This window comes from Phytophthora cinnamomi, assembly GCF_018691715.1.
Source record: "Phytophthora cinnamomi strain GKB4 chromosome Unknown Contig18, whole genome shotgun sequence".
Lineage (NCBI taxonomy): Eukaryota > Oomycota > Peronosporomycetes > Peronosporales > Peronosporaceae > Phytophthora > Phytophthora cinnamomi.
This window is the reverse complement of record NW_027150951.1, coordinates 184,372-201,456: the sequence shown is the minus strand read 5'-3', so window position 1 is coordinate 201,456 and position 17,085 is coordinate 184,372. Positions and strand designations below refer to the sequence as shown.

The 17,085-nt window shown below is 49.8% G+C and overlaps 6 protein-coding genes across 6 annotated transcripts; all 6 read left to right on the top strand.

Annotated features, from left to right (window-relative positions):
- Positions 1–457: 457 nt before the first annotated feature.
- Positions 458–1,777, top strand: IUM83_17927 (uncharacterized protein; the record flags this gene model as incomplete). Its single annotated transcript, XM_067942897.1, has 1 exon — positions 458–1,777. One exon carries the CDS (start codon positions 458–460, stop codon positions 1,775–1,777), a length of 1,320 nt encoding a protein of 439 aa, XP_067795972.1.
- A 2,252-nt stretch (positions 1,778–4,029) lies between these two features.
- Positions 4,030–5,193, top strand: IUM83_17926 (uncharacterized protein; the record flags this gene model as incomplete). Its single annotated transcript, XM_067942896.1, has 1 exon — positions 4,030–5,193. The coding sequence occupies one exon, from the start codon at positions 4,030–4,032 to the stop codon at positions 5,191–5,193; it is 1,164 nt and encodes a 387-aa protein (XP_067795872.1).
- Positions 5,194–7,284: 2,091 nt separating this feature from the next.
- Positions 7,285–8,469, top strand: IUM83_17925 (uncharacterized protein; the record flags this gene model as incomplete). Its single annotated transcript, XM_067942895.1, has 1 exon — positions 7,285–8,469. One exon carries the CDS (start codon positions 7,285–7,287, stop codon positions 8,467–8,469), a length of 1,185 nt encoding a protein of 394 aa, XP_067795955.1.
- Positions 8,470–10,517: 2,048 nt separating this feature from the next.
- IUM83_17924 (START-like domain) lies at positions 10,518–11,681 on the top strand (the record flags this gene model as incomplete). The annotated part of the gene is made up of 1 exon (XM_067942894.1): positions 10,518–11,681. The coding sequence occupies one exon, from the start codon at positions 10,518–10,520 to the stop codon at positions 11,679–11,681; it is 1,164 nt and encodes a 387-aa protein (XP_067795971.1).
- Positions 11,682–13,074: 1,393 nt separating this feature from the next.
- Positions 13,075–13,614, top strand: IUM83_17923 (uncharacterized protein; the record flags this gene model as incomplete). Its single annotated transcript, XM_067942893.1, has 1 exon — positions 13,075–13,614. The coding sequence occupies one exon, from the start codon at positions 13,075–13,077 to the stop codon at positions 13,612–13,614; it is 540 nt and encodes a 179-aa protein (XP_067795923.1).
- Positions 13,615–15,692: 2,078 nt separating this feature from the next.
- On the top strand, positions 15,693–16,877 carry IUM83_17922 (uncharacterized protein; the record flags this gene model as incomplete). The annotated part of the gene is made up of 1 exon (XM_067942892.1): positions 15,693–16,877. The coding sequence occupies one exon, from the start codon at positions 15,693–15,695 to the stop codon at positions 16,875–16,877; it is 1,185 nt and encodes a 394-aa protein (XP_067795871.1).
- Between the last annotated feature and the right edge of the window lie 208 nt (positions 16,878–17,085).

The window sequence follows — 17,085 nt, the reverse complement described above, 5'->3', positions numbered from 1 at the left end:
GCGTCGTGCGGTTCGATGGTTTGGTTGTTTTTCAATGGAAACGCATTGTCCAAACGCACAGACCACTTTGGAGCGTCCAGTGCATGTATTCAGGAAGGTTGTGAGGTAGTTTGGCGTCTTTGAGCGCGCGTTGCCGCGATTCATCTGTTCAATCTTGTTGCAGCTCCTTCGCGTGGAGTGGGAGGTTCCGGCTCACCGGATTCGACTCAAAGCGGAAAGCATTTTCCCTAGAAACATGCACTTCTGTGCGGCCAGTGGCCGCACAGAAGTGGCCGCCGGCCAGGCCATGCCCGCGCCTGTTCCACAGACAATCGATCTGCCCATCATGTTTCTAATCGTTCCCCAATCGAAGTAATACAGTTCGCTGTACACCTCGGCAGAGATTGTCCGACCCACCCGGTATCACTTGCTGTTTCTCCACAGCACCCATACTCCGGCGGCGAGAGCACAGATCAGTATGGGGAAGGACAGGTTCTCCGACAACCCGTACCCGGACCTGCAGGTTTCCGAAGACGATCGCAGGGTATTGAAAAACCTGGTCAATGAATTCGTCGACGACAATTTCCAGGAATACGATGAGTTTGTCGCGATCGACCAGCAAATTGTGGACGAGCGACGTTGGAAGCACGCCAAGTCCCGAGATAACCAGCACGTGTACGCTACTCGTACTCGAGGAAAGTCCGCGGACGCGAATTTCGAGCCGTGGAAAACAGTCGGTGTGAGCGATGATAAACACCCTCAGGGGAAAGTTTTACCATCCGTTCTGAGCGTCGGAACGTTCAATGGCGACCTAGAAGACCTCATGTTTGGCGCTGTGAATCCTACTCAGGACAGCATGCGCGTGAAGACTTCGTACGTAAATGACATCGACAGTGCTGCGATACTGTGTCCTGTGGTTGAACCGAGCGAGGAAGAGCCTTTTCAATCGCTCATTATCAAGTGGATGACGATTGATCTACCGTTGCAGGCTACCAGTCTGGTCAAGAGGCGAGATTTCGTGTACATCGAGGCTACGGGTTTTATTTACCTTGCGAATGGCGAGCGAGTCGGCTACTACTTGCTGCACTCGATCGATTTCCCGGAGACCAAGCCGCTTCCGAACACGATACGCGGAAGCCTGTCAATCTCTGGGTTCTTCCGCCAAGTCGACGACAACGTTATCGAGCACTACGCGCGTGGCACGATCGACCTTGGCGGTGAAATCAAGCGCTTTATTTGGTCCGCCACCGTAGTGGAGGCCATGCTCTCGGTCGCGAAAAACGTTCAATGTGGACAAATGAAGAAGCTTTCGTGGATGCTGCAGCACAACCACGTGGCGAACAAACGGAAGAGCCATATGCAGAGTGCCCACTGCAGTATGTGCGACAAGAGCATACTTTGTCCGATTTCAGGCAAGCAACTTGTTGGCTCGAGTACCTGCAAGCTCTGCTACGGTCCGCTGTGCCGCTCATGCAAGATCCGAAAGCGCCTCGCTTTCATCGAGCTAGACGGGAAGCTGGAAAAGCGCAAGGTCTCGTTCTGCGCTACATGTATAACCAAGGCTACCGAGTTTAGCGCAGAGCAGGCTGCAAGGGAGCAAGCCACAGGCTCCAACTTGTACAAAAGGCACAAGAGTGCATCGTCAACGGCATCGTCCCAAACGGACATTTCAGAGAATTCATGGTTCGTGGACGACGAGTTGCAAGCCATCATGGAGGAGAGCGATGAGGACGAAGACATCCCACTACTCTCGGATCTTTCTCCATCCAAAACGGAAACGATTCCCTTGGTGTTTTAGAACATCTCCAGTAATTCAGGCCCCGAGTTTTCAAATGGATAGGTGTTGAGAGGACTGCTCCCACCGGAAGGGGTTATCCTGGCGTAGCTAAACTCTCGATCCCTGGCCAATTTCGAGTGTAGACTGCTCCAAGAGCGCAATAATAAATCAACAAATGAGTTTTATTTTCTAATAGGGATTCCATTGGAGACTCGAAACCAAACTTATTGTGTTGGAAGGCCAGCGATAAGCCACATCGTGATAAGCTGGCCGACGCTCGACGACCCACGAGTGCATACAGCCTGCGAACACGTCTTCTCCAGTGCACAGCACATGACATTCATGACAGAGAAACAACAAAACCTCGAATAGGTTGCTTTCCGCAGCAGCATAGGCGGCATCACTGATGCAGTCCTCTGACCGGTTGGGATGCAGCCACTGAAGAATTTTGAGATGCCCGCCTCTTGCTGCCCTCTGCATTGCATCTGTCATACAGCCCTCACTCCGATTCGTGTGATAACGTCCAACGCACCACAACCAGCCACCAAGTTCATCGCATTGACAGTGCATCCTTCGGACCGATGCGCGTGCAGCGATTTCACGACGTCAAGGTGTTCAGCCATCGCCGCAGCATTCATCGCTGCTTCCGTACAATCAACTTGCGTATTGTGATGAAGCCAGCACACAACCCCGAAGTGCCCAAATTGCACTGCGTTTTCATAGCCTTCTGGACGGCGTTCATGGCTCCTCAGTTCGGTCCATTGCACAACCTCCAAGTGCCCACGGGAGGCTGCAGCCTCCATTGCTGCTTCAGTACACGTTGGCAACGATCGAATGGCAGATCTTCTTCCTCTCAATTTCGCCTCCTCGAGGCAAAGTCATTTAGAGTGTGGAAACCGTGCAAGTACTGCACCAGTTCTAGTTGGCCATTGCCAGCAGCAGTATCTATTACGTTGGTCGAGTTTCCATCGTTATCCACAAAATGTCAACATTGTTACCGTACTCTTGATCAAGTCACCCAACAACATCGAGACATCCCTTCTCCGCAGTGTCTCGCAGTGTTCTCCCCAGTCCAAATCTTCACACCCCTCGTCGAGCGATCTCGATAAGCTCGTCCAGCGCTTCAGACTGGTTTCGTAAATTCGCGTAGATATTTCGCAATTTCGAGGTGTCCATGGCTAGCGGCGGTGTGGAACACAACTATTGCTCTTGTGACATCATATATGTTTGGCTCTCCTGTTTCACGCCGCTAGGTCAACCAAGTGGCGATGCAGCCACCACACAATGGCACTTCGACGGCCAAGAATCGCCGCCGACATGGTCAAATTGTCCCTACTCAACAGGATGTCCCTGGTCAATTCTCCCGCTACACTTTTCAATTTTCACGAAAGAAGTCTGAAATCTCCACAGCGCCGGCCAGACACGTCCTGACCACAATTTCCGAAGAAACTCGACATCCCGGGAGCTTTTCCGAAATCCACCGACCCAGTTCCAACTTCTGACTTGTTTCAAGGCCGAATTGAAGAAATATCGTTGGCAGTGTCGGAGGGTCCACCAGAACGAGAAAGTTACATTTGTTACATCATTGTTCCTTTAGGTGTAAATTTTGCCGCGATTCCACATGCCTGTAGGGGCGTAATGTCCACCAACGAGTCGACAAATGCGGACATGGCATCTACCAGGTGAGGCACGTCCAGGAACTGCGTTTGGCGCGGAACACGAGGCTCACGGCGTACGTGTAGCGGAAGAACAGAGCTCGCCATTCCGGTTGTTTACAGGTATCTTGAAGATTGTATGGTTCGTTGGATACGCGAACAGATTGGTGTGCACCACATCATTAAAGTTGCCATGTGCAACATGGCTACATCAGGTTGAAGTGGTAGGTTTTGGAGGTCAATAATGAATGCTGAAGGTGACATCAGTACATGTACAGTAAGAACAACACTTTACAGACATCGGACGTTGTGTCTGCAGCATTTGCGGTGCAGTGGCGGAAGGCGGAGATGGCGACCTCCACTGTCACAATCCGCCAGGCATCTCGCAGGAAGGAGGTCAGGCCGTTTACGGCGATTAGCGAAGGGCCCATCTGCCGAGGACGACTGACGGTGTCAACATCCTATCTGTCTTGCCCTGGAGGCACGCACGGCTCACTCTCGAATCAAAAGGGATGGGACTGTGGGCCAGCACACTGCAAGCTTACCACTCTGGCTGACACTCAGTCTCCGATTTGGGACCTGGATACGGACGTCAGAACTTCCTCACAACAAACCACCATGGCCAAGGACCGGTTCGTGAACGCGAATCCGTACCCGGAGCTGACGGTCTCCGACGAGGAGCGACTGCAGCTCGTCGACCTTGTCAACGGATTCGTGACGGAGCATTTCCAGAAGTACGAGGATTTCGTCGTCGTCGACAAGCACAAGGTGGACGAGCAGCGCTGGAAGCTCGTGCGGTCTAAAGACAGCCAACACGTGTACGCTGAGAGATCCGGCAAAGGCTCGGGTGAGGAGGATGCGGCTGCGAAGGACATGCCGGTCGTGTTGAGCGTGGGCACTTTGGTCGGCGACGTCGACGACGTCATGTTCGGAGTCGTGAATCCGACGCTGGACGTCATGCGAGTGAAAGCCTCGTACGTGCATGATCTCGACAGCGCCGCAGTGCTGTTCCCGGTTGTGGAGCCCAGCGCCGAGGAGCCGTTCCGCTCGCTGATTATCAAGTGGATGACCATCGATGTTCCGCTGCAGTCCACGAGTCTGGTCAAGAGCCGAGATTTCGTCTACATCGAGGCGACGGGCACCGTCCACTTTGCAAACGGTGATCGCGTGGGTTACCACTTGCTGCACTCGATCGATTTCCCTCAGACAAAGCCGCTGTCACACATGATCCGCGGGAATTTGTCGGTCTTCGGCTTCTTCCGGCAGCTCGAGCGCAACGCAATCGATCTCTATGCATGTGGCACCGTGGTTCCTGGGGGCAAGATCGCGCGCTTTCTATCGATCCAAGTGGCTGCTGAGGCCCTGCTGTCTGCCACAAACTATGTGCATTGTGGGCAGATGAAGAAGTTATCGTGGATGTTGCAGCACCGGCACTCGGCTTTTCAACTCCAACATCACCAGCGCGGCGAAAAGTGCGTTATGTGCGAGAGGAAGGTGAATGCGGGGATCAGAGGACTCATTGGAGCGAGCACGTGCAAGCTTTGCTACGGCAGCGTGTGTTACTCGTGCAAGGTCCGCAAGCGCATCAGCTTCATTGCTCTGGACAACCAGCTAATTCGGCGGAAAGTGTCTTTCTGCACGAAGTGCGTGAACGATGCAACCAAATGGGATGCAAAAGATGCTGCGAGAGATCAAGCTACAGGTTATCGGGCATACAAAGCCTTCTCGACTTCCTCACAGTCAGACACTAGAAGTACATCAGAGCTCTCACTTTGCGACTAGTGGCAATTATTCGGAACTGACTAAGTAAATGTAAATGTAGTTCTGTGAAGTGACCCAAAGGAGTGAAACATGGCTATGAACTTTTTGTACGCACTTCAGTAGTTCTGGGAGTGACAAACAGCTATGGCAATGGTCACTGAGCGTTTAGTAGATAGATGAAAAGCCTATGGATTTATCGCGAGCACATATTTTCCAATCCACAGATTGCAAGTGAGCTTCCTGCAAGGGCTAAGAATAAGTAAACATTTGTTGATTCCTCAGCACTCGCTCCGAAACAGTACAATTGGACGGTGTACAAAACAACGTTTCCAGGATGCATGGGCTCTATTGTTGAACACAAGAATGCCCAGGCTAATGTAGAAAACTCTGGTTACGGCAATGGTAGAACGAGCGGTGAAAACTACCCGAAAAAATCCTCCTTTTACGGTACCATACTGACACCGCCACATGGATCCAATTTATAAATCTTGGAGGCGCTTGATATGTTTTGTAAGGCACCGTATTATTTATTTTCTGTAGCAGCTTTCAGAAATTTAAGCAGAGATAAGGGGTTAAAGAGACCTGCTCTAACGGGTCCTTTAACTTTATCCGGTACGATGCGATGGAATGCATGGCAACGTTTTCAATCCCGAAACGATCATATCTGCAGATTAATCGGGGAAGCCTAAAACTACCGTACTGAAACGGCCTATAGAAGTACGTACTGTACATGTATATTTTGTGGTTGCTCCAGGGAAGCACGTTGGACCCGGCGTGAGGTTTGAAGAATTTGATGATGGAGAAAGACAGAAATGACGTGCCAACGACACCGAATACCCGCCATTCGCAGCTGCATTGCTTCCGTTGAAGGCGCAGCTGAGTTACAGATGTACATGTGCCAACATGGAAATGCATTGTTGGCCACCAAGCCTTCATCTAAGCGCCAGTCTGTGTGCCATATGAAAGAATCGATGGTGGTGTTTACACACCATTTTGAACTGTTGAACTGTGCTGCATTACCACTTGGACGAATGTTGGTGCTATTTCGGATGTCGTCACCATCCGACATCCGCTTTCCGAGCGTAGGATTATGGCAACTTTGGAATGCACAAACCTGTTTGTAGTCGAGTCGAGCGTACACGTACAAGCCCAAGGATAGGTGTTACGCAGAGTTACACGAGGTCGGTTAACTAGTTAGTTTGCAAACAGCCAAATATCAAATCTTCACCAAATTGCATGTTGGACTTTGTATAAAATGGTATAGCACACGGGCGACAGACGCGTCTGTGAAGGAACAATCAATTCGGGGGTAACTACTCCTTTCCCGTGATTCTCGATCTTTTCAGCTAAACACAATATCAAGTCCAATCCAAGCATCCCCGCTATCTCGAGCAACTCGGACACCTAGCCCTGTACTTCTCCTGAGCCAGTCGACGCTTTTGTTTGAGCTTGATGCCGAGTTCAATGAGCTTGTTTTGCGACCGTTCTGTACCAATCCCCATTTTCGCGCCGAAAAGGACAATGAGAGACGTGCACGTTGGTCAGTCCCACACACAGCCGAAGAGGACAATGAGAGACGTGCACGTTGGTCAGTCCCACACACAGTCGAAACACGTCATCGTATAGCCGGATGCCCGACGCCGCATTTTTGACTTGGTCTTGTATGTGGGCCCGAGGGAGACCGAGAAACTCGGTGAATGAACAAAACTATCGCCAAGAACCTCAAGCGCTCGGGAGAGATGAGCTAAATCGCGATTGGACATCTCTCCCGAAGAAGATTAATCTCATCGTGTTGAACTAGGGTTTTCCCGTTAGAGAGAGTGCCTTGACATCTGTCAGGACTTCCAGCGGGATCTTGTTCAGACCCCCCGGGTTATCCCGGTTATGCCAATTTTACAGTCAACTCGACAAGAGGTCTACGATACCCAGTTGTATGTACCGGTATTCCAGATTGCGGGCGTGCGAGTGTCAGTCTTAACCACATGCGTACGTTCGAAGGTAGGACGTCAACATTGTCGATCATGGCGTGCAGCAGCAGATCCCAACTCGCCGCCTTGTGTTCAGTCGCCAATTTCCAACGGTTGGGGCACGCAAGAAACTGCAGCACTGACGATGCCAAAGGACCGCTTTGCCGAGAACCCCTACCCGGATCTCCAGGTCTCGGAGGAAGAGAGACACCAGCTCATTGACCTCGTGAACGGATTCGTAGAGGCGCATTTCCAGAAGTACGAGGATTTTGTCGTCGTGGACAACCGCAGGGTGAACGAACGACGCTGGAAACACTTCAAGTCCAAGGACAATCTGCATGTGTACGAGGACCGTTGTCACCAGGATAGCAGCCAGGGGATGGAGTTGTGGAATCCTGCTACTCCACAGGAAAATGTGGCGCCAGGAACGAAGGACATGCCTGTGATGTTGCGTGTTGGAACGGTAGTTGGCCTGTTGGACGACGCCATGTTCGGCGTCGTGAACCCTACGCTGGACATCATGCGTGTTAAGGCTTCATACGTTCACGATCTTGACGGCGGAGCGATTTTGTGTCCCATTGTCGAGCCAACCGAGGAGGAGCCGTTCCGTTCGCTCATTATCAAGTGGATGACGATTGATGCTCCGCTCCAATCGACGAGCCTGGTCAAGGTCCGAGACTTTGTGTACATCGAGGCAACAGGAATTCTACACTTTGCCAACGGTGACCGCGTCGGCTACCAGTTACTCCACTCTATCGAGTTCCCGCAGACCAATCCGCGACCAAATGTCATCCGTGCCAACGTTTCGTACTTTACCTTCTTCCGGCAGGTTGAAGAAAACGTCGTTGACGTCTTCGGAACGAGCACGGTGGCTCCCGGAGGCGACGTCATGCGATTCATATCGATCCGAGTTGCTACCGATGCTCTCCTGTCGGCGACAGACCTTGTATTTTGTGGCCAGATGAAGAAAATGTCGTGGATGCTTCAGCACCAGCACTCGATGGATCGGCAAACCCAACGAAATGAGAACTGTGTGATGTGCAACAAAAAAACTACTTCTGGGGTCAGGGGCAGGCTCGGCAAGAGCACATGCAAGCTGTGCTACGGTTGTGTGTGCTACTCGTGCAAAATCCGAAGGCGGATCACCTTTATCGCCATCGACGGCAAGCTAATCCAACGCAAAGTTGCGTTCTGTTCAAAGTGTATCAGCACTGCTACTATTTGCGACGCGAAGAAGGCTGCGATAGACCAAGCAACGGGCTACAGAGCTTACAAAGCCTTCTCAACGTCTTCACATTCTGACACTATGGAAGCATCGGGCTTCGAATGAGCGAGCAAGAATGGTTTAATAGCAATAGTTTCATACGATAAAGAACAAGAATGGGTTCGGCTTTCTTTTGTGGAGATGGGAATTTCAGTGCGATTGTATGCCAAGTTTGTATTTTTTTCTAAAGCCAATCGTTTCCAAGTTCATGCTAGATGATATGCGCAGATAGTGAAATGAAGCAGTTGACACTTATATGACGTCAGGAAAATGCACCTCGAAATCGGTCTTTCTTTTTTATGTTGTTGAGGTATATTGTGTTACTGGCTCGCGCCGAACTCCAAATACCCCAGATTGGTCTTTCCACAGCTCGATATTAGACTACCGAAATCTACTAATGTTTGTATTATACATGTAGTTTGAGCTCTTTCGAATTGCAATGCAAATTTCAGTCCGCGTGCTGATCTGTCTGGCATTTCAGTTGTAGCCGTGGCATGTATCATTGCACGGTAAAAATTGCCTCGTCCTTATCGATCCCTACCTGTACAGTAACTGTACCTGCTCAGCTTAGCTACATGTAGGAACGATTCGGTTCGCTAAATTTGTTTGACAAGTTGTGTTTTGCGTGTGATGTAGGTGGCACCGTCTCACCGCCTGATGCCTGGCTACAGAAAACATTATGCATGAAGTAGGACTCCTAAAAGTTAGCAGTACGAAACCATGAAATTGGTACATCGAAGCCCTTGAACAGGAATAATATGCATACACTAACGCTAGAGACGGTCATCTGTATTACAGGTGAATGAGAGTCACATGTAAGTACAGCACGTGTAGTTGCCAAAGGCGCGCAGTGGCGTCACTCAGAACGAGTTTCGACCGTTCTGTATGGCGTACTCAGAACACCTCGGCTAGGCGTTCTGAGTTGGGAGCGGGTTTCGGTGTCATTCTATTCACACCACTACCAATGCATTTCGCTTTTCGCTGCGAGAGAAGCCTGGGCGAGGCAAACTCGTGCCGCCTCTAGCTGTAGGACTGCGCACAAGGTCAACCTTGGTTCAAGTGTGATGCAACTCACTGCTATGTGGTTTACAGGACCACTACGAGCTTCTCACCAGCTCGCAGTGTGTGAACCGCTATTACATCCCCAGAACTCGTTCTGACCTCGTTTGGTGTTTGAGAACCAACCCCGGAACTCGTCTACTTGGTCTACAAGGTCGTTCCAGCCTTACCCAATTCCTTGAGCAATTCTCAGCACGGTTTCACTTAGACCAGGGTCTTAGAAGAAGTTAATTAGCTCACAAGTATGTACCGCGTACCGCGCCTTCTTGTTGGTCGAGGTACACAATACTAACGGGGATTTTTTTAGCGCAAATAGATCAAAACTTTGAAGGTCACGTTGAAGTGGCCGCCGGCGCGGTGTTGTTGAGCTGATGGTTTGACCTGTTGTACAGCCGCGATAATGTCACGACACTGATGTTACAACGGCAACAGCCTGTTGCGAGGAAGGGCCGAGTTGTGATGGGTCGCCCATAATTGCTTTAGTAACTAGAAGATTCTCGTTCCTGTAGCGAATCCCAGCTGGTTCCCAACCTCCGGCTGAAAGATTAGGTACACTGTACGCTTACTGTAAAGCCAGTCGAGTTGGCGCCTGCCTTCAAGGCTGTGGTGCCTTGTCCTGCGTGTTTCGTTGTCAACGATACGATGGATCCGCTGTGTGTGAAAACTTCAGTGTACTGCTGTACGCTTTGCCCAGTTAAAAGTGTCCTTGCAACGGGATGAACAATCGGCGCTTGAGCGGCTGAACTCGATGTTTACTTCTGATTTCGCTGTGTGTTGTTGTGTAATTTAGTGGAAGGACACCGTAGCCAGACTGTGCAAATGCTATATAGGTACTCGCTCTGCTCCGAGTTACAGTAGTAGGGTGCATACAAAACCTCATTCTCAATTTAATAAAAATGTTTGACAGTACATATACGGGGTGCGGCACCAGCTGTGCCCTCGGTGAAGCCTAATGTCCATCAGTTGCCCTGTTGAATAGTCACAACGGAAGACCCTGTTGGTTTTCTGCGTTCATTCGTGCATTTGCAGTCTCCACCTCAAACGCTGCAACCACGATGAAAGGCCGTTTCATTGTCAACCCGTTCCCGGAGTTGGCACTAACTTTAGCCGACCGGACTCAACTCGAAGATCTGGCTAACCAATGCATCACCACCAACCTCGAGTACTACTCCAAGTTCATCTCGAACTCCAAGCGCGTAGTTAACCCAAACCGTTGGAAGCATATGAAGGCGAGCGAGAAGCTCAAGGTGTACTCGGAAAGGTCGGACCGACCTTTGCCTGCATCATCTGCTGGTAATGAGCCGACGGGGTCGGGACTTCCGATGCTTCTATGTGTTGGATCGATGGAAGGGAAACTGGACGACCTCATGTTCGGTGTGATCAGTGAAGACCTGGAGACGATGCGTATCAAGGCTTCTTACGTCGACGACATGAGTGGGGCTGCTGTATTGGAAGATGTGGTGCTACCGACAGTGGAGAAGCCGTTCCAGTCGCTGGTTCTCAAGTGGATGGAGGTCGATATTCCGTTATGTTCCACGGGTTTGGTCAAGAATCGCGACTACGTTTACCTCGAGGGCACGGGATACGTCAATGATGCCCGAGGCGAGCGCATTGGCTACCATCTAATCCACTCAGTGAACTTCCCGCAAACTGCTGAGCTGCCGCACCGCATTCGTGGCAACGTCTCCATCATTGGTCTCTGGCGTCAAGTCGGATCCAACACCATGGAAATGTACGCCACCTGTATCATTGATCCTGGCGACACTGGTATGTTTCGGAAGATGGCAGCCCAAGCTATGGTGCACGTGTTCCTTTCCAGCTTGAAGTATGCGTACTGCGGACAGATGCGCAAGCTCACCTACATGCTCGACAAAAGGTACGCCGAGTCCAAGCTCCACGGCGCGCCGAACAAGCTGAGGGTGTGTGTGACGTGCTCGTCGCCAGTCCACAGTCGTCGTATGGGCGACTTTGGCAAGAGTAACAGCACGTGTAAGCTGTGTTTCGGTTTTTTGTGCTCCGCGTGCAAAATATCCCGCAAGTTGAGTTTTGTGGACCCGGATCTGTTGTTGTCGCAGCGAAAGGTGACGTTTTGCTCCGCCTGTATCAGCAAGGTGACCAGCATGAGCGCAATTGACGTTGCGTGTGCTCAAATTGCGGCCAGACAGTCCATGGCTGAGCGGTCTAGTTTTGTTCGGACCTTAGCTTCGGACAGCAGCTAGCTATAACGCACTAGAAGTTTTATCACCCCTAAGCTTAATGTGAAACGAGCCAACATGAACGTAGCTTCTGGTATGGAATACCAGATACGGGAATAGATATTGATGAATCTTTCCGTTGCCGTCACTTCTGCTCTACCTCAGAAGTAAACTAGAACTAAGGCCTTACTTCCAGGTAACGTAAGTTTGTCGATTCCAACATTTTATCACGAGTACAGCTCAATTGAGCATCAAATGATAATCCATCTTTCAGAGCGCTAGCATTGGGGAAGGGTTGAGTAGTGATAGTTCTGCTGGTTCCAACTGCCAAAAATCTTCTTACTCCTAGTAGTAAAAAATTCAGCTCACTTGAACTGCATAAGCCCTACGGCATCGTGTTACCTGTAGCTAGGAACTTCCGATTCAAAGACATCATTTCGCTGGGTAGCATATACCGCGCGTTCGATGAAATGGATCAAAGTGACTACTTCGAAATATACAACACAAAGTTGTTTCTTTAGTAGAGCGGATATTTCTTCAGTATGCTCTCAATGTTGAGAATTCGATACCCCTCCGGCGTTCATTGTATATTTGCAGGAACGTCGAGTGTGAATAAATACAATGTAATGTTGCTGTTCAATGCGCTTCTACTGTTACATCCGCCGTCGTTTTCAACTTCTCTTATACTGCACGTTTCGCCTTTTGGTCGCAATGTTTGTTTCCAGTCAATATATCAACGCTACCTATATTAGCAGTACGTATATCTTCCTACCTCTGATCCGACTTCAATTCTCGAACACATTAATACTTTTGAAAGGCACGAATTTCTTACATTCCTAAGCCATTGCAAACTATCAAAGACCAACTATTTTTCAGATGTACGTTCAGATTACGGTACCTGCGATGCCTATCAAGTACATTTTGCGAGTGAATCCATGTTACACTCATAGTATCGGTCGCAACTACCGGACGATGTGGGAGAACTCCGACGTGGCAGTGGAGTTTTAGGTTTATGTATCAATTCCACTGGACAAAACTAGCCGATATATCGCGCTTCGCTGATTACGTCTCTAGCCTGCGTGCAAAACGCCGTGTTGTTGTAGCGTTGGAAACTTTGTAGATGCACATACGCCAGACCATGCAAATATTTGAAGTACCGGTAGTAGCTTTACGATATCCACAGCGATTACGATTACCCGTTTTTAAGATAGTATCTCTGCACATCGTATCCTTCTTACACCGCTCAGGTATACATGTAGGTACCATGTAGCGGGTGTGGCACAACGCCAGCTGTGGCTAGGCAGATGCTAGTCTACATCAGTTGTTCTACCGAATACCTACGTCGCGATGGATCGTGCTGCGCTTCGGCTCACTCACTTGTGTATTTGCAGCCTTCACCACTAACGGCGCCAGCACAATGAAGGGCCGATTCATCGTCAACCCGTTCCCGGAGTTGGCACTAACTTCAGCCGACCGGACTCAACTCGAAGATCTGGCCAACCAATGCATCGCTACCAGCATCGAGTATTACTCCAAATTCATCTCGAACTCCAAACGCAGCATTAGCCCGAGCCGTTGGAAGCCGATCAAGGAAGCCGAGAAACTCAAGGTGTATTCTGAGAAACAGCCACTGCATCCAGGGACTTCGGGTGATGAACCGACTGGGTCGGGACTGCCGATGCTACTCTGTGTCGGTGCAATGGAGGGGAAACTGGACGACCTCATGTTCGGTGTGATCAGTGAAGACCTGGAGACGATGCGTATCAAGGCTTCTTACGTGGATGACATGAGTGGGGCAGCTGTGCTAGAAGACATCGTACTGCCCACGCAGGAGAGGCCGTTCCAATCGCTGGTTCTCAAGTGGATGGAGATCGATATCCCCTTCTACACGACCAGCTTCGTCAAGAATCGCGACTACGTCTACCTCGAAGGCACAGGGTTCGTCACTAATGCTTGAGGCGAGCGCATTGGCTGTCACTTACTACACTCCGTAAGTTTTCCGCAGACCGGAGAACTTCCGAATCGGGTTCGTGGCAACATGTCGGTCATTGGGCTTTGGCAACAAATCGGTCCTAATACCCTGGAAATGTACGCCACCTGCGTCATGGACCCAGTCGATAACGGCATGATTCGGAAGCTTGCAGTACCAGCCATGGCCAGTGTGTTTTCTCCACTTTGAAGTACGCTTACTGAGGACAGATGCGCAAGCTCACCTACATGCTCGACAAAAGGTACGCCGAGTCCAAGCTCCACGGCGCGCCGAACAAGCTGAGGGTGTGTGTGACGTGCTCGTCGCCAGTCCACAGTCGTCGTATGGGCGACTTTGGCAAGAGTAACAGCACGTGTAAGCTGTGTTTCGGTTTTTTGTGCTCCGCGTGCAAAATATCCCGCAAGTTGAGTTTTGTGGACCCGGATCTGTTGTTGTCGTAGTGAAAGGTGACGTTTTGCTCCGCCTGTATCAGCAAGGTGACCAGCATGAGCGCAATTGGCGTTGCGTGTGCTCAAATTGCGGCCAGACAGTCCATCGCTGAGCGATATAGCTACATTTGAACTATATCAGGAAGCACCATAGACGCGTCATATTCCAGTCAGTGAAGTTTGTAGACCGCTAGGCTTGATATTCGGGATCGTTAGGACAGCACCTGCAAAACTGACTTAATAAGACTTTGACAAGAATAGAGATACAAAGACGTTTTGTGCAGATTACTTGAAGTACTTGTTGAAGCTGTGGTCATCTATTTTATTAATTCAACGCCGATTGCTGTATTGTATTGCAAATGGAAAACTGCACAGCAAAAGAAGGCTGTTAGCCATATTTTTGCTTTCTGACCCCGGATGCAGTGCGCCAGGTATGCGACTTGCTTATTTTTTCGCAGCTGGAGTTAAATATCGTCTTTTATTATTCTCATGAAACAAAGAAAACATATTAATATTGCAAGCATGAGGATCTCATAGACTTTTACCCTAGGCTTGCCCGATTGGCGTCCCGTTGCAAAACTCATCCTACGGATCATCCAACGAATGAGGCTTTCTGTTCTATAGATGTGATCAAAATGGAAATTACTTCGTATAACACAGAGAAGGATGTTACTTTGTCGGTGTATGCGATCGCATAGATCAATCATGCATCTGATGAGTTTTGCGAATCGCAATAGGGCGATTTTTTCAAACCAGCGAAAAGAGATTCTTAGCCCGCTGCAGTGATATTTGTGGCGACATCCAAATCCATTAGAAATAACAGTTGTATTATTTTTTTTAATACCACATAGGTTTATCTGCTTTCTGAAAAGATCTTGTCCTAAAACAACACCTGTAAATGCATTTACATCAGTTTTCTCTCGATACGAAGCTTCGGATAGCGGTGCGTTCTTGTCACATGAAAAAGACTCAAGCAAAACACACCTGGATAATATGCTTTCCACACAGGTATAAATCCTAATAGGTTCGTACCAATACATTCATTATTCTTTTGTCACATTATAAGTGATTCAGGGATACAGTATGTGTTTATATACTAATTGGTAATACCTGCACTTGTATCGCCGAAACAACTCAGGATAAAATCCAGACAACACCGATTATCATACGCGAGGATTTACTTTTTGCGTCTGTTATCTATTGTACATGCAGAGCCACCCAGCGGGATCTGAAACCTCTTCAAATTTTGATGAGGCATTATCTGGACAACTTCTCAATCGCCGACAGCATTTTCGTCCACCAGATTGCGATGTACTGAAGTACCTTTTAAAAGTACACTTTAAAAAGTGCGACACCGTCGATTGCTCGAAAAATGAGGCAGGTTTGGGATTCTGTATGTGCAGCATTAGGCTTTGCTGCAGCTGTATAGAGGTTACAAACCGCGCCTTTTGTACACCCATACGTGGGCACTAATACGGGCAATAGCTGCTATGTTACCGGCACGGTCACGGCTGCGAATGTCCACAGCTCGTGCAATGGGTCGTCGCCAATGGTTGTAATTCCCTGCTCGAACAACAGCATTCTACAATTTGCGTCACCACCAGCAGATCTATTCACATGAAGGAGCGGTTCCTCGTCAACCCATTTCAGGAGCTGAACCTAACTCCAGCCGATGGAGCCCTGCTCGAAGACCTGGCCAACCAATGCATCATTACCAACCTCGAGCACTACACCAAGTTCATCTCGAACAAGAAGCGCTCTGTGGACCTAAACCGCTGGAAGCTGGTCAAGGAAGGCGAGAAACTCAAGGTGTACTCCGAGCGATCAGGCCAGAAACCTTCGGCAGCCGATATCGAGCTGACCGGATCGGGGCTTCCGATGCTTCTGTGCGTTGGAACAATGGAAGGCAAACTGGACGACTTGATGTTCGGCGTGACCAGCGAGGACCTGGAAACGATGCGCATTAAGGCTTCCTACGTCGATGATGTCAGTGGCGCGGCGGTGCTAGCAGATGTGGTTCAGCCAACTATCGAGAAGCCATTCCACTCGTTGCTTCTGAAGTGGATGGAGCTCGACATTCCGTTTCGCTCGACGAAATTTGTCAAAAATCGCGACTACGTCTACTTGGAGGGGACTGGGTATACCATGAACTCGCAGGGAGAGCGCATTGGCTACCACCTGCTCCACTCGTTGAGCTTCCCTCAGACTGGTGAACTGCCAGGTCGCGTTCGGGGCAACATGTCGAATATCGGCTTCTGGCGCCAAACCGGACCCAACACGATCGAGATGTATGCCACCAGTATCATGGACCCCGCCGACGCTGGCATGGTTCGGAAGCTTGCAGCCCCAGCCATGGCGACCGGGCTTCTTTCTTGTTTGAAGTATGCGTATTGTGGCCAGATGCGCAAGCTCACCTTCATGCTCGATAAGAAGTACGCCGAATCCAAATTGCGCGGTGCGCCGAACAAGGCTCGAGTTTGCACCACATGTACGGCACCGGTTAGTAGCCGACGCATCGGGGATTTTGGCAAAAGCAGCAGCACGTGCAAGCTGTGCTTCAGCTTCTTGTGCTCGGGGTGCAAGATCGTCCGTAAACTGAGCTTCGTGGACCCAGACATGAAGCTTTCGCAGCGCAAAGTTTCTTTTTGCACGTCTTGTATCAGTGAAGTGACGGGTATGAGTGCAATAGATGTTGCTCGTGCTCGAATTTCTGCCCACAAGTCAATCGGTGAGCGATCCAGCTTTATCGGAGCTTTGTCGTCAAGCGACAGCACTGGGGACGCGTCACTCTCCAGCCAGTAAGGGTGTGTGAGTAAATGCAACTGGAGCGCAGTAGATTGCGTTCACTACGTTTCACAGTACACAATAGACTGAATTATGCAGACTTTCTGCTTGGTGGTGCTTAATAACAATTCTGTAATACATGCATTTGTCGGCTACTGAAAAAGCAGTGCCCTGACAGCGAAAGTAATATCCAGGCTTAATCATAAGCCTTGTCACTCCGCAACTC